Genomic DNA, 27,887 nt, shown 5'->3' on the forward strand with positions numbered 1-27,887 from the left:
TCATATACCTGGTTAAACGCTCGAGTTCCGCTGCAACGATTGGCCACGTTCATAAATGATGGTGATTTGAGAAAAGTAAAATGCTAAGATTTTCCTTCGTTTCTTCGTGATACCGCATCATATACCAATTCCGACTGAGCCCGGAGTTCAGATAGTTGTGCGCTTGATTTCCGTATTTAACGATGCGAGCATAATGTGTACATTTGGACTACATTTTGCAAATAGGAACTATAAATTCTGGCCCGGTTTAAAAACAACGCCATTAGTTTCCCTGTGCACATAAGTGTTTTTTCAGATGAGCCAGAATGTATAGTTCCCAATTGCAAAATGCAGTCCATTTATAAACGTCAGTGATTTGGAACAAGTGAAAAGCTAAGATTATCCTTCGTTTCCACCTGACACCATAGAACAAAGCTAGTTCAAAGTTTTGAAAAATTGCGCGCTTTATTTCCACTGCAAAGATAAGAGCATAACGATGGTGAGAGTGCAGAAGTGCGTATCTCGGAAAACAAGATTTTCCAGGAGAGAAAAAACAACTGTCTACACTCCTCTTTATTGTTAGTAGATAGGTAATAACTTTTGAGGATAGCAAGAATAAGATACTTTTTCAGACTCGCTCAGCATTTTGAATAATTTCTCGAACTGTTAGAAAATTCGGCAGAAATGCGAAGATTCGCGTTTTCGGCACTAAGAATTGACACTTCATCACGAGATACTCATTTTTGCAATTAGTGTTTTAAACCTGTTGTTGGCGGATTTGGATAATTTAAAGATTGTAAAAAGAGCTTCACGCTTACGATCCCTTATCAGAAGTTTTAGTTTGATCTCATACGGTCGGATAAAGCATTGTTTGATTGGAAAATGTCATTTGATCACGAGATACGCATTTACACAATTAGCGTTTTGAAAGTGCCCTTGATCATTAAGATGAAAGATAGAGTTTATTCATATTTCAAACTTGTTTAGAAGCTTTAGCTGATTCAGTACGGTGGATGAAAATTGACTCGATTGACTCTGGTACAACTGATCGTTGTGAAGTACCGTCAGTTCATGATTGTTTTGGCTCAGCGAGTGAATAATGGACATGAACGCCGCGCGCCGCTAGTAATTAGGTACCTAAGAAGAAATGATACTGGAGGGCCATCGAGTGATAAGCGTTTCGCAACTTTTCCAAACCAGCGAATTCCTGAGAATAAATAAAAACACAGAACAGCAGATCATAGCTGTTGTATGCGCTGTTGGCGGGAAACGCTGAGTAGCGCGCGGTGTGCGTGAGGCGCGCAGAATTAAATGAAGGGGCCAGAACGAGATACGCGAAACAAGTTCTACGGTTTTAGGTAACTTCCCGATTTTTTTTCGATTATAATCTCTGGCTGGCAGATAGACGACATCTTCAACAACACGTTTAAGCATCTAACTATTAAAAACTGTCAAAAAACGAGGTACACTCTTTTGCACTTTCACCATCGAGTTTTATAGATCTTAGGCGCTGGAACAATTGCGCGTGGTCCAGAGGGTCATTCAGCGGCGTGCTGCCTGACGCTTACAAACCTAACAGGAATACTTCACGCATTGCGCAATGCGTGAAGTATCTCTGTTAGGTTTGAAGGCGCTATGCGCATGTAACGCTGGTTGCCCGCACGCCGTGGACGCGGAGTATGCAACGTCGCTTCAAGGAACTATTTCACGACAGAGGTGTTGTGAGAAATTCAAGGCGCTCCAACGTATCAAGAATGACAGGCTCCCTTTAAGAAAACAGAGCGTTCCTCGCAAAATAAATTAAGATACTATGGCATAAAGCCACAATAGGAAGGAAGCTTTTGATGAAGAATATTTAACACGAATCTCTTGTTTAAACACAGTTTTTTGTCCGTTCCTTATTTTTTTACCTGATAGAAAAAATCTCAATGAAAATTTGGCCGAAAGTTCATGTGAGAACGCAGATGTTCCAGTTTCAGAGTTTTACGCTAGTCCGAAAAAAGAGCGAACTTTTGTATTTACGCGCTCTTCGACCGTACACTTACTTTAAAATTCTCATTGGCCGAAAATCATATGACCTCATTCCGGGTTGTTTATTGGTCATGCCGCTCATGTCATTTCCCGCCAATTCCCGCTCTTTTCAACGCGATTCTAACCTACAACTTGTTGCTTTTGTTTTCCTTTCTTTCTTCCCACGTTATTTTGTTGTATCAGGAATTTATTACAATTATTAATAATTTTGATCTCATTTTATTCAGTTATTCCGTTTTCCTCTCTCATTTCCGTTATTACTTTCCTCAGCTGTGTGATATAGTCCTGTCTTTATCTTAATTGTGTCGTCCCGAGCAATCGGCATTCGCTTCCAACCATGGATTGTTTTGATGATGCTGGAGTCTTTTTCTCCGACAATTTCGATGATAATCAGAGCGGTGGACAAGTAAATCTTCAGGGTACCAAGAAAAAGTTTAAGGACTTTATCAGGCAGTTCCATGAAGGCAACTTTAGCTATAAATACAGGTATGAACTCTAACTACTAGACTAAGCTTATCTCATGCAAGCATCCCGAGCCTCATGATTCATTTTCATGTCAATCCATTGAGATATCTGAAGGTATACGGTATTCTTGGAAAGCCTCATTTACATTCTCCTGAGCTACGTTTTTGTGAGCACTCTCATCGCGAGATGAGAGTGCTCACATCCATCTGAATCTATCTGTGCGAATCATGAAACAATGATGCATCATGCATACAAATTTTTATGGAGCAGCCCAAGACAACGGTAACAGTAGAACATTAGGGGGGTACAAACGGGGAACAAGGCTTAGGTACACAATTAACAAACCGAGTCATTTCGACCCATAACTGAGTCATTTCCAACTGAAAATGATTCAGTTATGAGTCGAAAAGTCTTGGTTTTTTAAGTGTGTATTTTAGCCTTGTTTCCCGATTGTTCCCCCTTGTTTTTCTACTGTATTCATCCTGCATCGATATAAGATATTCAAACTCAAACGTCACAGTGATACCTATCCAGTTTTGGTTGCATTCGTATCCGACAAGTGACTCTTCTTATAGTCCTGATTGAAAGGGAACTTTACAGTTCATGTCGAAAGAAAAATGTAGTTTAAAAGAGTTGATTTAATAGTGAATTCACTTTCATTTGCTTTCAAGGCAGGTTTACCTGCTCTGATGTTTTCAATGCGATTCTGTAGATTAAAATTGCATTTCTAGTTAGGATGTATGGACTCTGTTTGGAGTTGAATTTGCAAGTTGGTATGATGCTTACTCGAAGGTTCCAATGCATATCTCTCAAGTCGAATTGTGAATCATGCATTCATCCTGTTAGAAATGAAATGCCCGTGTAAGCATGGCTGGTAAGATGGACATGCATCCTCTGTTAAGGAGAGTAAGAATTTTCTCTCAGCGTCGATGGAATGTAGCTTTCACAGTAGGTCTGACTCCTGTCAGATAAGTTTGTAGCTGTTTACTTTCTGTTAGCCAGCGAGTGCATTGGATTTGGTCCAACAGCCATTGAGAATTGATGGAAAGCAACGCTGTCGTTATCTGCGGAAACATACCTGTCTGTTGCACGTGACAGTCCAGAGTTAGCAACTGCCTGCTTATCCAATGCGAGTCCTTTTATTTGTTGGATCTGATGTTTTTGGTTCCTCTTCATTCAATGCTCATCTTATCTTGTTATCTTTTTCAGAGATGCCCTGAAGAGAAATTACAATTTGCGGCGATACTGGCTGGATGTGAATATTGAAGATATTGCCCATTTTGATGAAAACCTTGCTGACAAACTATACAAGCAACCATCAGAATTGGTGCCTGTGGTAAGTTGTTTCCGTAGGAGGAAGTCATTAAGGTTTAAATGCAGCCTTGCTGTCGAATTTTGAATTGATTTAAAGGTACGAAAGCTCCTGGAAGCACTCGCAATGCCTCGAAGAATTCTTTGCTCTTTTCATATGAAGCCTGAAGACTGCATTTTGTACTCATCTCCCTTATATTTTCCGTAACTTGATACTAGTTTGTGGAGTGAACAATGCAATTCCACTCTAATTCAATGGCTCAATTTTTTTCTCAAAATCTGCCTTTTCTCTCACTTTTTCTTCCTTTTCATTTTCTCTCTCTCTGTCGCAAGAAACAATGTCAATAGCTCCTTTTAATCTGTTTTATATTATTTTTACTTACAGCTGGAAGAAGGGCTGAAAGAAGTTGCTGATGAGGTGACATCGCCTCGCCCAGAAGGCGAAGAGGATGTGGAAGACATGCAGTTACTACTTTCATCAAATGATGAATGCATATCCATGAGAGAATTGAAGGTAATATCCCTTTACAGTATTCTGAATTTCTATCAAGATCCACTCTTATGGTGGATAAAGCCATCCCTTTCTTTTACCTAGCAGGAATAGACCTCATGCCAGTCGAAACTCATTGTGAGGCAGGATGGTTGAGTTGCCATTTAGAAGTTCAAACTCTGACTTTTTGGCTCAGTTGAAATGACGCTTCCAAAAGTCAGAATGTAGGCAAACTTTCTAAAGTTTTCATATTGTGTGGGCATGACTGCTCCTGTAATTGCCAAGATTAGAGGAAATTGATGAAAGTTCCTGAGATGTAACAGATTGTATGTTTACCAAATATTGCACTGATAAATACAATCAGAAAAATGTGCTGAGTATCATCTATTTTCAGAATAAAGTAAATGATAATTTGACAAAAAAACCTTTGGTAAATGAAAAAAGCAAGTGGCATTTTTTTTTAAAAAAAAAAGGAATCTCTAAATTTTTAAGGAATGCCTGTCTCAAAGTAAACTTTTCAATAAAACCTGCTTAAAAAACCCAGTTGGCAGCTCTGTGGTGTCAATTTTTTTGGAGCCACAAAACTCACTAACTACAAAATTTTAACTTGTTTTATCCAACATGCTAAATAAAAAATTGAAATTGATTTGAGTCAGCTGCAACTCCTCTGTAGTTTCTTACAGGTATGGCTCCTATTTTGTTTTACCTACCGGTTTTGAGAGTGATAACTCTAACATTTTTTGTAATTTTTGTGATCACTTCCAGGTCTCGTTAGAGTATCTAAAGACACGTTGCAATGGACCCATAACTACACCTTACTATATTATGAGGGAGACTATAATTCATTACATTTTTGGAGTCAACATTGTCACATTTTTTACTATTTCTCCAACTGTACTCTCCTCGTAGCACACTCTACATCTTTGGTTTCTTGTTACAGTCCAACATTGTGTCGCATTTGGTGCGTGTTCCTGGTATAATTGTCTCTGCGTCAGGAATCAAAGCCAAAGCATTGGAGATCTCCCTCCAGTGCCGTTCATGCCGCAACATTATCCCTAATCTGAATGTCAAACCTGGACTTGGTGGATATGTCATGCCAAGGAAATGTAACATGTAAGTTCAATATTTCTGCTACCTATTTTCTACTTTTTGAACATGAACTGATGAGCTGGCAAAGAAGTTTCAAATCATATTAATAAAGTGCTGGAGAATTTTCAACTACCGCATGAAAAATGAAAGTAGTGATTTCAATTGTTGGAATCTCTTAATTGAACAGAATTGAGCTGAAAAGAATGAAGCCACAATAAGTTTAAAGTAAAGAGAAAGAGGTTTAAAGTTATCTTTATTAACAGGACTCCTTGTAAACATTAATTTTAATTTATGGTTTTGGGGTAGCCAGTGCATGAAAAGTAATTATGTCGAAACTTGAATGTCAACAGGTTTCATTGGTCAAATAAGTGAACGCTTTTCGGCTTTTGCCATTGTCAGGATTTTATACATAATTGACATTTAATTTTACGAACAACATAGATTACACTAACTGTTCTTTTATCACAACTAATTTCATCTCGTATCATAAAATAACAATTTGAAACCCTAATGTGCATTGACAGTCGGAAGTTAAATGCAATGTCTGTATTTCTCATGAAAGAAGCCAATTTTAAATCACACTGGCTTCCGTTAAGTGATGATCAGGCAATAGAATAGATCTTAAAAAATTGCACAATGGCTGACATGTGTGGATTCGTCTTGAGTAAAGCAGATTTTTTTTCATTTGTATCCAATTATTTTTTCCTTTTTTCTGTGTATCATTCATTGCTCATTTTACTGACTTTTTCAGGGACCAAGCTGGTCGGCCAAAGTGTCCGCTCGATCCTTACTTCATAATGCCTGACAAGTGTAAATGTGTAGACTTTCAACTTTTGAAAATGCAGGAGCTGAACGATTCCATACCGCAAGGAGAAATGCCTCGTCATCTTCAGTTATACGTCGATCGGTGAGTAGCCTCAAATCTTCGGTTTTAGCAAGTGTCACAATGACAATAAGTTTGACAAATCAGCAATTTGTTGTACGTAAATACTATGCTAAGCTGATAGTAATGTTCACTCAAATCTCATTATTTCCTTCTGTTTTGTCGTTTTCAGATATTTGTGCGAGAGAGTTGTACCAGGCAACAGGGTCATCATCCATGGTATCTTGTCCATCAAGAAAATGGCACGACCCTCCAAGGTATGAATTATTACTTCACAAAATGATAATAGTTGGTATTAATTAAGTCCAAAATCTACCTCATTATTTCATGCATCAATGTGTTTCTGAGTTGTCTTGTTTTCTCATGGAAGTCACTATGACCACTGATATCTACTATCTAGTTCTACATGTACAAATTGTTGATGTGGAAAGTCAAGGAATGTGATTATTTTGGTCATGGAAAACTTGGGAAAGTCAGGAAATGCTTTCGTTCTATTCTTCAGACACCTTGGGACAGTTCAAAACTTGGTCCTCATTACATTTTTGCCTTTCAACTCGGAAGAAATATCATGTCATCAATATGTAACTGCTTACAAATTGTCTATTGTATTGTTTTTTTTGTATCTTATCAGAGAGACAAAGGCAGTCAAAGAAGCAACGCCGGTGTTCAAGCGCCTTACCTTCACGTTCTTGGAATTTACATGGACTCTGAAAAGTCTGGTTTCAGCTCTTCCTCAATTCCAATCTCAACTGAAGAGGAGGAACTCTTCCGAAGATTAGCATCCTCTCCAAATGTTTTCGACAGAATCGCCAAATCGATCGCTCCTAGCATTTTTGGTTTTGAAGATATCAAGAAAGCAATTGCTTGCTTGTTGTTCGGGGGTAAGCCTTAGATGACAACTGAATAAACAATTATTATCTATTTTGACTTAAAATGACTCAGACTTTTCTTGCAGCCTCTCCATATGCAGGGTATCCTCTGATTCAGAAAATCCAGTAAGTCCTGAAAATTGTTCTACTTTTTTAACAAAGCAATTATGAAGTACGAAAATTGTGTGGAAGGCTATGCGTGTTTTTAAAGACAGTCCAGAAATTATGCAATTCCTTGCATGTTGATTTTCAGTGCAGTATTTGGTAGATCGCGATTGTGCAGGCAGTTGATCCTCAGGCCATCAATGGTCTTTAAACTTCAAGGCTACATCATTTTTGCCTTGATTTTTTTTTTTTTTTTTAAAGTACTGAAAAAGCACTGAACTTTCGTTGAACCCTGCTGGTGGTAAATGAAATAAGCACATTTTGACAAACAACCTGCATTATTTGATTGCTCAGGGTTAATGAGCAAGAGATTGTCGACACCTGAAAAGGAAAGCTTGGATTCACAGAAGCAAATTTTTTAATACTGTGGGTACTCATCCATCTCTTGTGTCTGCAGCAATCTGTTAACCCTTTGAGCCCTAGGTTTTCGCTGCGGCCGCCTCGGACCCCGGCCTAGGTTTTTTTCCCGGCAGCGCGCAAATTTAGATGTTTTCATTGACTCAATCTGGGTAATTTTTCGCAATAGATTGCACACTTAGCCGTCGTTTATCCATTTTATGACAAACAATCTCATTAAATCTTTTAATCAAACACTTTTACTTCACTAACATCGAACAAAAACCGCCGGTAGAAAAACGAAAAATCGGATTGTTTCATCACGGCAAATCAAGCACGGCAACTGAGAGGTTACCTTGATGCGGTTTCTCCGGATGGCACCGCACTCTATCGGCAGTAGTCTACAGTTGTAGATCACATCCTTCCCGAACAGAATGCATATGCTACAGACTTGATACACCGATTACAGAGTGAGCTAGAGGGGAATCTTGGCCGGCGGTCGCAACACGAGATAACTCGTGCGTAGGCCCGGGCGTGCGGTTATGCGCTACACGAGTTAACTCGTGCGTAGGCCTCAAAGGGTTAAACTGTCAATCTTTCAACAGGTTCAAGGAAACGGTTACCAGACGGTCTGACACGGCGTGGTGATATCAACGTTTTACTTCTTGGAGACCCTGGTACAGCCAAGTCCCAGCTCTTGAAGTTTGTGGAACGAGTGTCGCCCATCGGAATTTATACATCAGGCAAAGGATCCTCAGCCGCTGGTCTCACTGCGTCAGTCACTAGGGATCCAGCAACGGTAATAATACTATTAATCTAATAAAGCAAAATTTCTAAGAAGTGCTTTTATGGAAAGACTAATTTAGTTCAGTTTTGATTGCTTGAGTTAGGTTTTGGGAAAATTTGGGAAAAGGCATTCGAGAATGTTGGTGGGAAAACAGCATGAGTGACAAATTGGCTTTTGCGAGACAATTTTGCTCAAGGTTTTTTTTTCTGTTACAGTAAGAGAAAGCTTTTCTTCAGGAAAAATTCCATATCGATGGTCAAAGTGCAAAATTTTGTATATCTGTTTGTGGTGTTGCAGACTTCCTGTCATATTTTATATTTTCTCTGGAAAGCGAGTCAATGTTATTTTGCAAAAAATTCCTTGGAGCCTCTTATTTGACGGCTGAGTATTTTGTGTAAATTTCAAACTATAAACTCGGCTTGTACTTATTCGAAAAATTTAACAGGAACAACAATTTTAAAACATCGCAATGAAGATACACGGGTTCTGACTTTGGCCACACTGACTTTCAAAAGTATGGTATGATCATGAAATTTTGAGTAATATCACTTAGGTATATGAACAGTGAGAAAGGAAGTCTTCGGAGAAATGGTGTAGCCCCGATCATGCATTTTTTTCATCAAGCCTTGCATTTAAAAGTTCCTTTTATAGGGTTTTGCATTCATTCATGTCTCCTTTTATTTCATGCATTATACTTGACTCAATATTTAATATTTGTAGCTCCATTAAAATTTGTTTGCAATTTCAATTAATTCATTCAGTTGCACAGCTAACAAAATTTCAACTTCCTCTCACGAAGCTTTCGTGAATTTCACCTGATTTTCTAATCATGCTCGCAAATTTTATTTTCAGCGTAATTTTGTGATGGAAGGAGGTGCCATGGTCCTAGCAGATGGCGGTGCTGTGTGCATCGATGAGTTCGATAAAATGAGAGAGGATGATCGTGTGGCTATTCACGAAGCCATGGAACAACAAACTATTTCTATTGCGAAAGTAAGTGGACCTCACCAAAACCTCCTCCTTGTTCAAATATGTTGTCAGGCTTTTTATAATCAGATAATTATTACAATGCTGTTTCCCTGTTTTCTTTGAGCGTGAGGGTGTAGTTTCCTGTGAAAAAAATTACTAATACAGCAGCCTGTACGTTTTAAGTCTTCTAGGGTGTTTTAAAGAAAACTGATTTGCAATGATGTTTTATTTCAATGTTAAAAATCTGTCTTTTTAATTTTGAATTCTTAAATCAAAGGCAAGACTCAGAAAACACCTAAATCATTCTTCAATATTGGAAATTTCCTGTTTCAACATGGTAACTGTCATTGTGACCTGCAAGACCATGCTATTGCAAAATTCTGTATGAACATTTGAATGTTGCCAAATTTCCTATGAGCAAAATATTTATTTTGAAGGAAAGCTATGAAAGTTTTACCTCGGAATTTTTCAGACATTTTTGATGGAAGTGCGTCAAAAATTCTTTGAAAAATTTGAAGAAAAATGCCTACCAATTTCTCTGAAAATTCTTATTTTATCAGAGAAAATTTGGTAACTCCTGAAGGTTCATAAAGCATTTTTTTAAGTATAGCAGTGAACGAATGTGTAGAGATACTGGTCCCTCAAAGCCATAAAAATTAGGAAGAAAGCGTCAGTAGGCGGAAATTGGCAAGAGACATAGAGGAGCATCAGGAACGTTCAGAAGCTACCCAACTACAGCTTGCGTAAAGTTGGTCCCTGCAGATTGATGCCCACTGTGTAGATCACGGACTAAAAAAGCCTTGGTGCTCAATTGTTAAATTGCAAACTGATGAACACCATTTCTTCCTAAGTTCCATGATTTTTACGTATTTTGCAATTTTTCAGCTTCAAAGAACAAAGCTGTTTCTTATTCTATCGTAAGCAGTGGCGTTTCTTGAAAGTTGGTAACTCTGTTTTTTTTCCATTTAAAGATGTGCAAAACAATCGATTCTTGGTGATGCAGCTCGCCTCGCCTAATATCGATATTTTAAATGGATTTAAGTGGAGTATAAAAAGTGCTGCCAATTTCAAGAATCGTCACTGATTGTAAGTGTGAAAAAGGGACAGAAATTTCAACATTTTGTGATGGAATCGTACGTTTATCAAACTCAGCTTTCAAAGTTCCTCCTGAGAAGTTTCAACATTCAAACTTTACAGCTCAGTCGTCAGTTTTCGAAATTGTCCATTGCTCTTTAACATCACTCAAAGTAATTGTTGAGTCCTAGAAATTTGCAGGTATGCTTGTACTTAATTTCAACAATTGTCTTGAACTTATTCCAGGCTGGAATCACAACCACATTAAACTCACGCTGCTCAGTTCTAGCAGCTGCTAACAGTGTTTACGGAAGATGGGATGACACCAAAGGCGAAGAGAACATCGATTTTCTCCCCACCATTTTGTCACGTTTTGACATGATCTTCATCGTGAAGGATGAGCATGATGAAGCCAAAGACATTGTAAGTCCATCTTTTTATTTTCTTTTTTTAAATTATTTTTTTTTATGCTTCAAGTTAAACTTATTGTCATCTTTTCACCACAGAAAGTACAAGCAATTATCATAAAATTAGAAATAGTGTATGAAAAATGCCTCGACTGAGTGGGAGCATGTGCTTTTAAGAAACCGTTTGCGCTGATGCACAAAAATTAAAAATTAATACTGCTACAAAAATAGTATATTACTTTAAAAATTTAGAAGTAAGTTAAGTGTTTTAACTTATGCTGGAGTCGGTGTTATCTATCTATATTAATGACTGTACACCGCATTAACTGGATATCATTGTGCCGTTGCATTCTTTGTAAATCTCTTATTATAGGCTATATAATCATCCATCAAAGAGAGCGGTGGGGGGGGGGGGGGGTTGGAAAAAATGAGTGGTCAGTGATACATCATAATTAAGAAAAATCTCAGTGAGTTATCAAAGGGTCTAATAAGTCTGGCTCAGAACTCAGTAAATACCTGCCTAATACAGTACAATCACAGTGTGATGAGTTTTTCTCTTTGTTTCATCCGTTATAAGATGCTGCTCGATTGGAATTGTTTCAATATTTTCTTACTTATGAATGTTTTACCGTGATTTTTCAGAGGTTAGCCAAGCACATCATGAATGTTCATAAACAGACCAACAAGAATTTAGAGGCAGCAGACTCTGACGAAGAACTGTCTTTAAATCTGATTAAGAAGTACATCAAATTCTGCCGCTTGTAAGTCTCTTATTCTATTCAAAATCATTGTCAATAATTTCTCACTCAACTTTGCCAGATTCTTCCATTCCACCAAAATAGGAAAAAAAAGAATTTTGCAACAGTAACAAAGGGGTACGTGCAAAACGGGCCATTTCACGCTCGTGTTGGATACCATTGAAACTTGCCCTATTCATTCATCTAAGAATGCCCCATGTTTACCCAAAGTTTCAAGTCCCCAAAAAATTTTGGGGGGAAGTGGCAGGGGGTCAAAGTTGAAAATCCGCTAAATTTTCGCGAATTTTTTACTCAAAAACTACTAAATATTTCGAAACGCGGTTTAAACGAGCATTTTCAGCGTGTAAAGAGCTTTTAGAAAATGTATAATATCACAGGGTTCAGTCGACTTAAACTCGATTTATCGCCTCCGAAGCGCCAGAACGCTAAAAAATGACCCTCTTTTTTGTCACGTTCCGGCCGATCCCCAAAATACTCCATTTTTAATTTCTTTGAAAAACCGATATGTTGTTCCTGACTCTCCATGGCACCTATGTGTCTTTACTGTATCCTGGGGAAATGTTTTGTTCGCGAGTTATAAGCGCGGAAAGGAGCGGAAGTCGGGAAAATCGGCTATTTTGAACTGCGCGCGGCGACGTATCAGGAGACATGTGGCAACAATGCAAGGTCGGCAGAGGAGTGTGATTCGCCGAACTGAGCAGGAGGGGGCGTTCTCCTTCTAACCCATGCGACGCGCGCAGTTCAAAATAGCCGATTTTCCCGACTTCCGCTCCTTTCCGCGCTTATAACTCGCGAACAAAACATTTCCCCAGGATACGGTAAAGACATATAGGTGCCATAGAGAGTCAGGAACAACATATCGGTTTTTCAAAGAAATTAAAAATGGAGTATTTTGGGGATCGGCCCGAACGTGACCAAAAAGCGGGTCATTTTTTAGCGTTCCGGCGCTTCGGAGGCGATAAATCGAGTTTAAGTCGACTGAACCCTATGATATTATACATTTTCTGAAAGCTCTTTTTACGCTGAAAACGCTCGTTTAATTTCGAAATATTTAGTAGTTTTCGGATTAATTTAGCGGATTTTCAACTTTGACCCCCCGCCACTTCCCCCCAAAATTTTCTGGGGACTTGAAACTTTGGGTAAACATGGGACATTCCTAAATGGATGAATAGGGCAAGTTTCAATGGTATCCGACACAAGCGTGAAATGGCCCGTTTTGCATGTACCCCTTTACAGAAACAATTTGTTGATGGCTCGAGTTGAAAAATGTCTATTTCTGAAGTAATATTTTAAAAACGCTGCTAGAGATTTATTTTCCAGAAGAAAATTGACAAGTTTTCCTCAACATCAGAATTTGAGATCTCAAAATTTAAACCAATAAAATTGTAAATATTGGTAACGTTTAAAAAGTCAAAAAAATAAATTTTTAAATTTAATGTGAAAACAAGTTTTAATAGTTTAATAAATCGATCCGATCAAAGAGTAAATTCTGTAATGGCTGTAAAAAACTTTCCAGAAAAGTTCAAGAAAAGTGTTGGATCCAACACTTGGATGGTTTTCTTTCCAATAAAGAAAACATGATCGAAAACATATAGTGCCACAATCCAAGATTCATATTCTGATATTAGCTATAGGTATGGTACAAAAAAGCTTTTGCCCCATTTAATTAACAGATAAAACGCGGTAATAAATAGTAGTATTGATTTGATTTTTTAATTGTTGTCCAAAATATGGTCAATTTTCAATGACATGACTTCATGTTGAATTATTTTTCCAGGACTTGTGGTCCGCGATTATCTGAAGCCGCAGCAGAGAAACTGAAGAACAGGTATGTTCTACTGAGAGGTGGAAACAAAGATGCCATGGACACAGCTGAAAAGAAACTATCCATCCCCATCACTGTTAGGTAAGACAAATATCTTTTTCGACTTCTGTCAAATCCATGCAAAGGACCTTGCGGGTAAAACCAAGAGATTAAGTGCCTGCTAAACTTAGTTATCATTTGATATGATACACCAATGGACAGAGAATTTCAAGATTCTTGATCTTCTAGATATTCAGTAATATCTAACGTTACTTTGTTCCCTAATACCTCTGTTAATGTAATTCCTGTTAATTACAGGCAAGGCATATACCTCTTGTAGTAACTACAATATTTTTAAACAAAATTTGATCTAGTGAAAAAAATGAAGAATTACATCGTGCTCTGCATAATCTTCTAAACCCAATATCATGGTACCAATTGGCAAAAGAATAAAGCTGAATGGTGGATTTTTCAGCACTTTCACTTTCATTTTCCAAAGTAAATATTTCTGTATTGAATTGGTAATCAAGAAGAGCTTTCTTTTCTCAGTGTAGAAAAGACAGACACACACCCTTTCACTCCTATTTTTTGAAGGAAAAGTCATCGGAGTGATACTGTAGTCGCATTGTCTGAAATCCAACACAGCAGCGTAGCAAAATCTCCACACAAGAATCCAGCGTAGAAACGCTGAAAAATACACTGTTCAGTCCCTATTTACTTGTACTTGGCAAACAGTAAGTTCTATCTTTCAGGCTTAATCTGCTCGGTAAGGATGGACAATTATCAAATGCAAATTTTGGTTCTTAAAAAATTTTCAACTCCAAATAATCGAGAATTCGAATTTTCGAATAGATGTATGAAATAATTGTCCGTCCTTACAAGCAATTCAGACGCATTTGCATACTAGGAATGGACGATTTCACGCTATCAACTTAGATTATTCAAATTTTTGAAACTTTTAGCTTTCGTTTGTTTTAATTTCTTTAAGAAGTTGAAATTTTTGATTATCGAATAATCGATTTGTAAAATATTTGACCATCCCTACTCCTCAATACAGTGTAAAGAACATCATAACAAAGCTTGAGTCCAATTCTTTGGTTGTATGTGTAGGTTTTTTTGGGAAGAACTAAAACTATGAGTGAATTTTTACTCTGAAATTAATGGAAAATGATCAAATTAAAAGATAAGTTTTACAAGGTAAATTTCAAAAGTGTCTTCTCCAAAATTATAGTTTTACGAAAAGACCGATCTTTACTACTTTTTTTTATTTCTGTTAAAGCAAATACTAAGTAGTTGTTAAATTTGATTTTAACTTTCATTTGTCACTGCATACATGTCTTCAAACTCTTTTAACTGATTACAGGCAATTAGAAGCCATTGTCCGTATCTCCGAGTCTTTAGCTAAGATGCAATTGCAGCCTTTCGCAACGGAATCTCATGTTGATGAGGCTTTACGATTGTTCCATGTCTCTACAATCAGCACGGCAAATACTGGAACTCTTGCAGGTTTGAAGCTCTTTATTAGTTTATAGCTTCTGTTCTTTTTTTGTCATGGGAACGGAGTTCCCCATGATATTAGAATCGTTCCGTTGCTTTCGCTATGGGATTCCCTATACCTCTGCGACCTTGAGCGTTTCGCCCAGTCTCCGATTTTTGGTTGATTTTCCGATGTATCAAAAACCGTTGTATTTTTTAGCCAATCATGTCTCTACGTCAAGTTGTGTTGATTTCTAAAATTCGCTTTCAGCGAGGTTTTTTCCACTCTGAGATGTCGTGTCTGACTGGTAAATCTGCGCAGAACCACGAAGTTCCGTTTTTAGGCAAATTCTTTTTTTTGGGAGGTTCTGATTGGTTATTTTTCGCCATCAGTTTTCTGTTCGTTGGTGCAAAAGATCGCCTACCTCGGTGTTCTTGAGAAGCCGCCATTATCCCACCTCAAATTTTAAACATAGATATAAAGAAATAATAACCATCGTACAAGGTGGAAAATTGCTCTGGAGGACCCGTTACGGATATATGAGCCAAAATCAGAATTCGATTGATGGATTTAATCCATGAATACAGAAATATTGCCTCAGCTTACTGCCGCGATCGCAAATCCATACTGAGATGAACCTTGTGACATATGACAGCATAGGTAAACAATGTCTCACAGAGTAATGCGCTTTAATCCGATGTCTCTTATGACGCCAGTGGCCGAACTGCCGAAATCTCAAGGTCGTCTTTTGTGAAGCCCCGCTCAGCGTTCGAGACCACTTAACTGTTCTATTTTCTCCCGTTGCTCTCATACGGCGAGATGGCTCAGTCAGCAGAGACACCATTCTGACGTCGGGAAAATGTCACTTTTTGTGCGAGCGGGGGTTCGAATCTCGCAGGGGACAGTTAATTTTTACTGGTTGTATTGAATGTTTTAGACCAATCATCAAACAATAATTAATACTTGGCAACTTAGGAAGCACATAGGTCCCTTATGATGCGTATTCAGGCATATGTGTAGAGTAAAAATATCATACGTAGGGTGTCCCAAAAGTACCGGGACTGGTTCTGTAACTTCAAAAGTAAGATAGATACAGACATGATTTTGGTCTCATTTTAAAGATCAACTCAATACCTATCGATTAAAACCAAGATCAGCTCAATCGGATAAAAATTGACCGGTGTTATGACAATTTGAAATTAGTGAGGAAAGTTTACCCCTACGGTTTTTAGGAAGATTTTTCGCTTACCAGGATTTAAAAAGTTAATATTCGTATCCACTTTCCTCCGAATCTTCCATAACTTCCTTTTGCTTTTCAAAGTACCGTCCATCAAACCGGATGCACTTTTTCATGCGCTCTTGCCACTTATCCAACATTGTTTTCCTGAATTCTTCCTCTGGGATGGCGTTGAAAAAGTTTTGAATTGCATTCTGGATTTCGGTCTTCGATTCGAATCTTCGTCCACGAAGCTCCTTTTTAAGTGTAGGAAACATCCAAAAATCACATGGAGCCAAGTCAGGGCTGTAAGGGGGATGAGGGATTGTTTCAACTCCATTTTTACTCATAAATTCACGTGTTAAGCTCGATGTGTGAGGCCGCGCTTGTCTTGATGGAGTATCCACGAAGCTTTCAAATCCGACCGTTTCCGGGAAATGTGCATTCTCAACTCCTTTAGCACTTTGCAATAATACGCACTGTCAACTGTTGTGTTTGGTGGTACAAAATGTTGATAAATGACCCCTCGAAAATGAAAAAAACACAATAAGCATCACTTTATAGGCCGACTTTTCGATTTACGGCGATGAAGAATCTTCCTTAAAAACCGTAGGCGTAAACTTTCCTCGCTGATTTCAAATTGCCATAACTTGGTCAATTTTTATCCGATTGAGCTGATCTTGGTTTTAATCGATAGGTATTGAGTTGATCTTTAAAATGAAATCAAGATCATGTCTGTATCCATCTTACTTTCGAAGTTACAGAACAAGTCCCGGTGCTTTTGGGACACCTTTTGTATACTTTACGCCGAATAAGCGAACCTGAAACTTAAATGCGGTAACTTCCGAAAACCATGAATAATCCAACGAAAATAAATAATTGGTACATAACAGCTTTCTTGTATGCAAAGAAAATAATTAAAAATGTTAAAAAAGAGATGTCAACACAAAATTACATAGCCCCTTCAATTCAGAAGATACTACAAACGAACTGTACCTTAACATTTTCATATCCCAGAAGCTAACGTTCCCATGACGAATATTGCTATCGCTAGCGATTGCAAAATCCAACTTGTTTCTTTTCCCATGTTTTTCAATCATAACTATCTGTAATAAGTTCAAGAAATACGCAAGTCAAACCGTGAGACGTATAATATATTTTTGCTAAGATTCAGGGTTGAGTTACTGATCTAACAAACTAGGATTTTTCTCTAGCACAGGCGTACTTCATTTTACACTTTGTTTGACATTTTTTCTAGAAATTCTGGACTCAGGTTAAAATTTTACAAGTTAAATAATCAAACTTTAGTGTAACGTTTTACGTTTAATATTCATGTTCAAAATGTTTTGCCCAGACTATTTTTTGAAGTAGAAAAGCTTTTGAATGTACTTTGGATGCATTTAAGTTTGGCTGAAAAATACGAAAATATAAAATCCTAGTGAGGTATTGTTTCAAGATTCAAATATTTGGTTTTACATAGTCCAAGAGGGGCAAGTTGCTCATTCTATGTAAAATTTTGAAAATTCGACAAAGCACATTTTTGTCTCTAAATTCTCTTAGGCAGGACTTTGATTTTATCTGCCCGGCATTCTTGATGAGAGTCTCTCGTCCCTGGTATACAAAGAGAGATAATTCACTTTAAGTTTTTGTTGTTATTTCAGGAGCTGAAGGTTTCACATCTGAGGAAGATTATGAAACCTTGTTGCGAATTGAAAAGCAGTTGAAACGTAGATTTCCAGTCGGTACGCAAGTATCTGAAGTCAACATTGTGAACGATTTTCTAGACCAGGTAAGGGATTTTAACATTTTGTCGCTGTATCAGCCCACCTAAGCTGGCTGACTAAAGTCTTGTTTTCTATTTGGAAGCTCCAAATTTTAGTTGCTTTACTCTCTTTTCGTCTTTTTGGCTCTTTTGGCAAAGTTTCTAATTTCCAGATTGAAAATTGAATTTAGCGCTTCTCTGGTAGTCATAAAATTGACGTTTTAAAAATTGGTTATCAATACCAAAAATCGTGTCCAAATGGCGAAATAAAGTTTTTCCGTTAAATCTCATCAATACGCAGTACCGGCAGATGTACTGCAATCTTGTATGTTAAGATTAATGGAGAATTTGCATGCAAATTTTTTATTGCTTCATCTAAAAGTGCTTTAAGAGCTGATTTCACAGTATTTTTTATAATTCTTTTTCTGATATGGGAAATGGTACAAAAATAGATTTAAAAGTGAGAAAATGCACTGCCTAGTGATGCCATCTGGCGGCATTTCCCATTTAAACACATGTATTTTGGCAGATTAGATCATTTTGTCATATCTTCTCCAATAATCGTTCAATTCATGAACCAAGGGTATCCTCGTGTTCAGTTCACTCAGTAGTTTCCACTTAAACACGAAATTCATCAAATTTCAGACACCTGCAAATTCTCTATTAATTTAATATGATTTGTAAGAACATCAATCCGAAACTGAATTTGAGATTAACTTCGCTTTATTGTTCTTCCAGAAATATCCTCTGTCAGCAATCAAGAAAGTAATTTACACAATGATCAGAAGAGGTGAAGTCCAGCACAGAATGCAGCGTAAAATGCTTTACCGTCTCCACTGATTTGATTCTTATGATCCTCGCCATCTGACTGTGATCGCAGTTGATCCATCACCGAATAATTAACCTGTACCTATGTAAACTTTTTGTGTATGATTTCATTATTTTCTCTCTACATTTTGATTCCATATCTATTTTTAAAATTTTTAAAACCCCGAATGTACCCTGCAAACTATTTGTGTCTAGTTTTTAGTATATAATCTACTGATCGATTCAGGATACTTTTTATTCCTTTTTAAAAAATAAAATGTCACCATTTTCAAGTGAATAGTAAATACTTTTCTATTTTCTTTTACCATCCATTCAGCAGAATTTGCATTAACTCAAATAAATTTAGAGTAAGCAGGAGGACAGGAAGTTCTTTGAATAAAAAATTAATCGCTAGCTCATTCTTAAAATTTTCTTTCTTGCAAACTTTTCTCACTGGAGAGAAGATCTCGAATCCATGCTGAGCCAAAAATCTAAAAAATATTGAAAAATTGATGTTACTTCATTTTTTACTCAAAAATATTGAAAAATTGACGTTACTTCATTTTGTACCCAAAAATATTGAAAAATTGATTTTTCCTGATTTTTTGCCAAAAATAATTTTTCGTAGGAAAATTTCCTTTTGTGGTGAGTGTGATGATGAAATATTATGTACATTTCTTCCGAAGGTTCAAATGGCTCAGTCAAGTACAAGGGGGCAAGGCGCACTGATTCAATTTGCACTCCTGTTTTATCATTTTCTGCGTGAAACGTTTTTTCTATTTTAGAATATCTTTGAAGACAAACATATAGGTATGCAATTTCCAGTACAGGTTCTCCCAAACCTACGTAAAATTTGATAGCAAATCCTGCAAGTTTGCAATGCATTGTATTCATTTTTAAAAAACGTCAATTTTTGGGAATGGTGTCTAAACCAAGGGAACCTGATATCCATCAGGGAGTAAAAAATTTTAGGGAAAATCAGAGCAAAGTCAGGGAATCTGCACCGGAAACTGGGAATTTATCCATCTAACGTTAAAGACCAATCTCTCCTCTGTGCTCCGGAGACTATCTTTTCGCACCTCATAGGCTCAAGGGGTTGGGGCTCTAGGCTCTATTTTAACTTTCAAAATGTTGGTGCTGGTCGATTTTTCATCAAGATGAAAATGGATCGATTTTTGAAACAGAAAATGCGAATTTCAGATAACCTCTTGAACCTTTAAATCATCAGATCAATAGAGAGCTTTCATTGACCAGATAAAATGTCGAGGGCTAATGGTCAAATCAGACATTTTGTCAAATGCCTAGGCAAACAGTTAAATATTCTTACTTCGATTGAAATTTTGATTTTTTACCTTAATTTTAGACAAAATAATTCGTTGCTCCTGTAAAAAAGAATTCTCTGTAAAAATATGCAGCATACAATAATATTTTAAACGATTTTAAGATCCTGAATGCACATTTCTCATGAAATTTTCAGCACATCATAAAACGTAGCATTTTTAAAATTTTAACATTTAAATGTACTAAAGGCATGTAAAAAGGAAGGAGCAAAGAGAGTTCACGGAGGTTTATGGACAGTAGGGCTACAAAAAAAAGGGCTACCTTTTTTGGTCTACAGTCAAAATGTCCACATGAAAATTCCTATTAAAATAGTGTCTATAGTAAAATATGTCTGCGGTATTAAAATGTCTTTGGTTTGACTGCCTACTCCAAAAAGTCAAAAATTTCAAAGTACGTATTTATGTCGTCTGATAAAAATCTCATTTGAAAGTGTATCCCCAAAGACAGGACGAGGCTGCGGATGCTGCAGAAGCTGATGCGTCAAAATTGTTAGTCACATTTCGCAAATTATTGACCCTATAAATATCAACATGTATATTTTATATATATTTTATTTATTGTTTTATTTTATAAATATATTTTATATATTTTTAGTGGCCAACATAAATATTTTGACATTTTTTAAGTGGGCAAACAAACCGTAGACATTTTAATAGCGTAGACATATTTGAATGTGGACATAATTTCAGTAGGCATTTTAATGTAGACGTTTTGACTGTAGACTAAAAAAGGTAGCCCTTTTTTTTGTAGCCCTTTTTTCTGTAGACATACTGTCTGCATACCTTCACGGATTTGAAGAGTTATTCTTCCCAAAATATTTAAAAAGTGTGAACTCTGCCATAAATTTACAAAATTCCATAAACTGTCAAAATTTGACGACTGGCCTAGGCATTTGATAAAATGCCTGATTTGACTAATTGCCATTAGGAGCACTTTTGGGATTAAAATTTTGATGAGGGTCAAAGAATCGGCTAAGCAATGAAAAAAAAACCCCTGGATTTTCATTATGTAACTCAGGAGAAATATATCTTTTTTCCCCCAAGAAAATGTCAGCAAAGTGGGAGAAAACATTGATTCCTCATCTGGTGATGAGCTCCTGAATCTCAGGGAATGAGCATGGTGAAAAATTCTAGATACCATGTTTTTTTTTTGGGGGGGGGGGGGGAGGCTTGATTAGTTAAGGATGAATTAATTATAAAAAACAGTTTTGGCTATGTTCCAGAATTTTATTAAATAGGTATTTTAAACAATTTCCAATCATTTTGTAAAGAAGTGAAATCTGTCGTTATGTGTGCTCAATCAGAAACGTATTGAGATAACTTATGACTGTGAGTGAAAGTATTGGATGATAGTGCTTGAGACTTCATCAACAACAAATGCAACAATACATTCGTTCCGTCCACTGAAAAAGTCTTAAATAAATGCCTGCGTGAGGGAAATCTAGATGATTGGGAAGATTTTGTTGGTCAGCTTTTGCTCTTAAAATATCTTAAAACAGAGAGTATAAATTCAAGAATCTACTTGATTTTGGAACAAACAACCTTCATGCTGGAAGATAATTCTTTGTACATTTTAAGGTTTTTTTTCAAAGCTTTTTTGGAGTTTAACTTCACTTACATTTGACAAGAGTATTGAAAAGAATACAATAAATTAAAAAAGGAAAAATTTCTCAGCATTAAAGAAAAACTTATCGTTTTTTGTACAATGAAGACAAGACACATAACTCCACGACTAAATTTCTGAATAGTACAGGGATGTATCATAGAATCAGTTGAGTTCTCTTGATCTAAAAATCGTGCAATCAAATGTTTTTCAAAATTCGTTAAGTAACAAGTCTTGATGGAAAACTCTACTGAAGCACATGTTTTTTCTTTCTCTTAAGGCAACATTATCTATACTGCGTATTGTGCGGAGGGAGAGATCAGAGTTTACAAACGTACGACGGTAGGCAGCGTACAATTTTCGTCGAGCAGATTACTGCGTAAGAAAAAAATAAATATTTTCGGCTATGCTGCGTATATCTTAAATAAGTTAAGAAAATATAGGTACAAATAGGACAATAGTAACAAAAAAAACAAAAACAATGATTTTAAGACATCTTATGAATCATCTAAAGATCTGAGTTATCTTTGAAATCATCATTCATGCCTGGGGCATCGGCAGTTCCTAGAATGCGTGATAGCTTTGGGTACCAGTTGCAGATGAACGTGATGAAGAGAATGATTAATGGCAGCATGAATATGGTTGCCTGAAACAACAAATACAAATATTTCAGTATAGTATTATAGAATATTTTCAGTTTTACATCTCTCCTCATCATAAGAAGGGCAAATTAAAAATAAGTACTGTTCCTCCATCCCCATAGAATTTCTTTTTACCAAAACGCGAGAGGGTGCTTTCCCTTCAACCTCTATAGCCAGATTGCGTCTGAACTACTTTCTTCCTCAGGGTTGCCTGCACAATAATGTATAGATTTTTCCGTGCTATGATGATACCTGAGCCAGGATTGCCAAAGAATTCAGAAAATGGAATTCCCTGATAAGCCTGATACATTTTGGTGAAAGGAGGGGTTGCGATTTGGGCCGAATCGGCCCCTCCACGGAATTGAATAATTTTTGGATATTCGCCAGTTGACGGTGCATATTTGACGAAAATAATCGAGTTTTGCCGATACTCCCATTTTTTGGCTGCGAAACAGGGTCCTAAACATGGCTCCGGAGCCAAAAATAGCTGAAATTTCGCGTTTTTCGTAGTTCTACCTCAGATTTCGACCTGGGCCCAAAGGCGACGGGTGATGAGCCTCGAATATGGTGTCTGGGACAGCTAGACACGTAACATACTAGAATATGATCAACCGTCGCCTTTGGGCCCAACTTCAAAATCGAACTTTTCCAACATTTTAGCCCGAAATAGCTGAGAATCCGTGTTTTCCGCGGTTCTACCTCGGATTTCGACCTGGGCCCAAAGGCGACGGGTGATGAGCTTCGAATATGGTGTCTGGGACGCCTAGACACGTAACATACTCCAATATGATCAACTGTCGCCTTTGGGCCAAACTTCAAAATTGAACATATTCACCTTTCCAAGACAGCATACTTATCTGACCTCATGCGGCCATGATAAGCACTACAGAGTATATTTGGCGAAAACTGCATTCAGTAGAAAAGAACGTATCTTGAAGTTCCTATCATTAGATATCTCTCATCTGAGATAGTTATCAAATAAAAACCTGTATGCTGTTTAATTACAGTGAGCTTTTTATAATGGCAACATTACCAAGCACTGGAGAGCTCCATCAAGCAATCAAGGAATCTGGAGTTGCCAAGTTAACCTATACGTGAAATAGTACAAAACTCAGTTTTAATAATCATTCAAGTGACTGGTTACAGTCAATATAGGAAGACTATATAAATCCGGTCTCTATATTCGAAGGCAAGTTCTAGGTTCAGTACAGAACCAGAACAGAACGTTGGACAAACAGGAATTTTCAACTATTTCCGGCTAAAATGTTGGAAAAGTTCGATTTTGAAGGTGGGCCCAAAGACGACGGTTGATCATATTCGAGTATGTTATGTGTCTAGGTGTCCCAGACACCATATTCGAAGATCATCACCCGTCGCCTTTTGGCCCAGGTCGAAATCCGAGGTAGAACCGCGGAAAACACGGATTCTCAGCCATTTCGGGCTAAAAAGTTGGAAAAGTTCGATTTTGAAGTTGGGCCCAAAGGCGACGGTTGATCATATTCTAGTATGTTACGTGTCTAGGTGTCCCAGACACCATATTCGAAGCTCATCACCCGTCGCCTTTGGGCCCAGGTCGAAATCTGAGGTAGAACCACGAAAAACGCGAAATTTCAGCTATTTTCGGCTCCGGAGCCATGTTTAGGCCCCTGTTTCGCAACCAAAAAACGGGAGTATCGGCAAAACTCGATTATTTCCGTCAAATATGCACCGTCAACTGCCAAATATCCAAAAATTATTCAATTCCGTGGAGGGGCCGATTTCGGCCCAAATCGCAACCCCTCCTTTCCTGGCAATTGTGGATATACCAGACGGTTAAGAGGACATAATTTGAAATAGTCTTACAATACCTATGAATAACCTAGAAGGATTCAAATTTGTTTTCTCACTGAAAGTTTTTTTTATTTAATAGTATTATCGCTTCATGGTTGCAAAAACTAAGGAAAAATTATGAAGAAAAAAATCCATTAAAAATGTTAAACAAAAGGGGGGTAATTCTTCAGAATTCAACTAACAATGGTAATGGAGTGAGTAATTTGTCATCTCCTGACAGGGAATAAGATCGCTTTGGCATGATACCATTTAGTTGAAAGGTAGATGTGAGAGGAACAGAGAAGAGATAAAATTACATGTGAACGATTCTTGCACCTTAAACTAAAAATATTTGTATAACAAATGTACATGATAAAATATGAGCAGAGGAAATACCCAATGAGGCTTACTGAAGAAGGAAGGCGTTTCAGGGACTACAATTCAGGACGGTTCAAAATTTAAAAGAGCTTGATAGTTTCAAGGGATTTTCAAATTATTCTACTATTACATGATTGAAATCGTTTTGTTTCTAAACATCTCAAAAAAGGAATAAGAAACAACACCAACTCATTCTGTTGCAGAGAGATTAGCCCTCGGAAAATTGAAAGCCCAAGAAAGCTAACATGGTAAATTTTTCCATGCTAAAAAAAAAACATGAAAATGCAACGACTCTTTCGTGGTAAGAAGTCCATTTCCTTGAGATGAGGATGATTGTAAAAAATATAGTTATAACAAGGGACAAACAGTTGTGCACAAGGTTCGGTAGTTACAGATCATTGAAATATATTTACCCAGTCTCGACCATTTTCGAAAGATATTTATAGCATCTATATGAAAAAAATTGTAGTTGTCTTTTGGCTTTTGAAAAGATGATTGCAAAGAAATAAAAGGATATTTTTGACAGATTTTAGAAATTCACCTGCATGCTCCTTCATACTCCACGAGTCTCGTGGAGCATTTTAAACCAAAACTTCGGGCTGAGAATCGATTGAGCTCGGTCCCCAGACTCGGCGGAGCTACCCGAGCCATGAAACGGGTGTTTATGACCGTTTTTGATGATTTGCTGGCATGAGATTTTTTGCATTTGGACTCTTGGAGCTCACCTGTCGATTTTTCTCGATTTCCGATGGAAAAAAATATTGGAAATTAGTATCGAATCATATGTATTTCGAGGCGAAGAATCGATTGCGCCTGGTCCCGAGACTCGTCGGAGCTACCCGAGCCATGAAACGGGTGTTTATGACCGTTTTTGATGATTTGCTGGCATGAGATTTTTTGCTCTTGGACTCTTGGAGCTGTATGAACCAAAAAATCAGACCTGGGTCATTTTACATGGGACAGCTTGGTTTCAGCTCAACCGGGGAACTTTCGTTTTTGACCCTAAATTTTACCCCACTTACAGATTGAGGGTGAAATGATGTCACTACATGAGCAGATGTGATGGTAAACTTTATCCATAGCTTCAAATTTCGAACTTTGTAGGAATATTGACAGGTATTCTACCCACCTACATCGTGGTGTCAACGAATCAGAAACAGCTACTACCTTTGTACTTCCTCTATGGGCCTCGAGTGCAAACCAAGATACGTGCTTTGGGAGTTTTACCGCCAGTATGATTTCTTTTTTGCTGTTGATGTCAAGGAAGTTGCTTCGATTCTTGAGGAAGCTTAATAGAAGCTCTTAACTTCTGAGACTTTTACATTGAATTTTTCGAAGAATTGTTAAATGGCAAAAAGAAAGGATATTTCTTAGTATTATTTATAAATATTAATTATAAGCTAAAGGAGGATCAGAATTATCTGAGCGTTGGACAGATAACAAATACTGACTATCTAATTCCAGGTCAATGCTACACCGGCCCTAATAAAGTTTGATCGAAGGCACAAACAAACTCGATACAGTGCTCTGATACATGAAGCCAGAGAACGGATAAAGCAGGAATTAACACGGTGTCACATGTGCTTGCAAAATACAACATTTTTGTTAGTAGGGAAAGACAACAGTACAAGAGAAAAGCGTGTAAATCCATCAAGCCAAAAGATAATACCCGACAATCAAGTTGTAAAGACCATATCCAAAAAATGTCAACCCAGCAAACAAATTCAGGTAATTAAAGTTCTGTTTCTGTTACCTTCGGATATGGAAGAAATTTTCCATCTCATCATTTTCTGACATTCGGCATGGCCTCGTGGTTAAGGAAGGAGGGAAATCAGCTGGTTGGAGTAGGTTTTCGAGTATTAAATAAAGTTCAAAAATCTAAGTAGAAAACTTTATAAAAATTTATGAAGGAGAGAGAGGGGGGGCTAATTACATTGTTAAATCTAAGATTGATGGAACCATTTGATATGCATTGTGTTTTCAAGAAATAATTATAACATATTAGTAAAATTGAGAAAAAGAAAAAGAACAATTTAAATTTACAAAACAGAGGAAGTAATTATACTTTATCTAGGCTGAAGGGGACTTAAGAAAGTCTTCATTAAAGTGCGCAGGACTTTAAATAATAACAGCATAACCCTCACTAAAATTTAAAATTGCAAAGCCCCATCAGTCTGGCAAAAATCAACAGGTACTTAGGCATTGTCCCTTTATTTCTTCATTCACACAAAAAATTATAAACAAAATGATTTTAAAAATTTGCAAAACTAATAAACTAAACTATGCTAATTAAATTCCAAACAAGTTACTTGCTTTCCTGCAAATAAACTGTGTCTCTTTGATTTTTCTATTATGGACACTTCCCTCATAGTTACGAAGATCACAGCTCGATATAATTTACACTTCGGAATAACATTTGCCACAGACTTCCAACTACTATATCAAATAATAACAAAGAAACAAACAAACTTTGAAAAAAAAACAGAGATGAGCTCTGCTGTGCTAAGGAAGAACGCCGTATGAACCTTCAGGCGTTGCCAAATTTCCTTTGATAAAACACGAATTTTCTAGTAAACTTGTGAATATTTTCCTTCAAATTTTTCAGATAATATTGCTTGCAATTTCGCCGAAAAGTCCTAAAAATTTCAAGGGAAAATATTCATAACTTTCGTAAAAAATTACCATTTAATCGATGGAAATTTGACAACTGTCGAATGTTCATTGGGCGTTCTTCCTTGGCACGGCAGAGCTGTTATGTAATCTCTCCTAAACGAATCAATTCCTATAGAAATTTTAAGATCATGAGTATGGCGGTAGAGGTGGCAAAAAATAATTTGGATAAGGTAATCACTTCTTTTTTAGAAATATTGAGCCAGATAATTCCTGTTCAGTATGTATTTTTTTAAAGAAAAAAGAAAAAAAATTCATCTCAGAGTTTTAAATATTACTTGTTTAATCTTTATAATTTTTTTTCTCCTCTGATTTTTTGAATAATAGTTTGAGAGAAAAACAATTGAGTAATAAAGACTGGATGAATAGCAGCAGTTTTGAATTCGGTGAAGACTCATAACATTGAATACTTTTATTTGATTTTGATTTTTAACTATCTAGTTCCGATGGTAAATTTGTGATTTTATTTCATTAACTGGATGAGAATTTAAAACATTTAGAAAAAGGAGCAGAGAGGTGGGCAATGAAAAAATATAAAAACGGGAAGGAAAAATAGAGGGGAGAGATGGAGATAGGGGATTGGAGAGACCTTAACCTGAACTCCAAAAGGAGAAAAGCCCTGAATATAAGACCATGCCAATGATCACTACGATGAGAGGCAAATAGTTTTGTAGACGAGCAACGACCTAAAAAATCAACAGTTTGGTTAAAGCAGAACTCCGTCAGATGAAACACAAGAGTTAGATCTATTCAAGGGAGGTCATAAC

General features: G+C 36.9%; 2 protein-coding genes across 3 annotated transcripts in view; one reads left to right on the forward strand and one right to left on the reverse strand.

Annotated features, from left to right (window-relative positions):
- Window positions 1-2,135: 2,135 nt before the first annotated feature.
- Window positions 2,136-18,984, forward strand: Mcm5 (Minichromosome maintenance 5). Its single transcript, XM_019045924.2, has 15 exons — window positions 2,136-2,496; window positions 3,685-3,811; window positions 4,172-4,300; window positions 5,217-5,389; window positions 6,117-6,272; window positions 6,421-6,505; window positions 6,880-7,129; window positions 8,224-8,417; window positions 9,258-9,398; window positions 10,695-10,871; window positions 11,498-11,616; window positions 13,391-13,519; window positions 14,781-14,923; window positions 17,772-17,899; window positions 18,611-18,984. The coding sequence occupies exons 1-15, from the start codon at window positions 2,348-2,350 to the stop codon at window positions 18,710-18,712; spliced, it is 2,202 nt and encodes a 733-aa protein (XP_018901469.2). The 5' UTR covers window positions 2,136-2,347; the 3' UTR covers window positions 18,713-18,984.
- Window positions 18,985-21,225: 2,241 nt separating this feature from the next.
- Window positions 21,226-27,887, reverse strand: part of Slmap (Sarcolemma associated protein) — an 89,143-nt gene continuing 82,481 nt past the window's right edge. The window contains exons 17-18 of one of the 2 annotated variants that reach the window (XR_011900632.1): window positions 26,204-27,806; window positions 21,226-22,268 (exon numbers count right to left, since the gene is read on the reverse strand). Coding sequence is in view for 1 of the 2 variants with exons in the window: in XM_019045890.2 (XP_018901435.2) it covers window positions 22,131-22,268 (138 nt within the window). In the remaining variant the exon portion in view is untranslated. The remainder of the gene's footprint in view (window positions 22,269-26,203; window positions 27,807-27,887) is intronic. The other variant, XM_019045890.2, reaches the window with a different exon arrangement.

This window comes from Bemisia tabaci, chromosome 10 (assembly GCF_918797505.1).
Source record: "Bemisia tabaci chromosome 10, PGI_BMITA_v3".
In the NCBI taxonomy this organism is placed as follows: Eukaryota; Metazoa; Arthropoda; class Insecta; order Hemiptera; family Aleyrodidae; genus Bemisia; species Bemisia tabaci.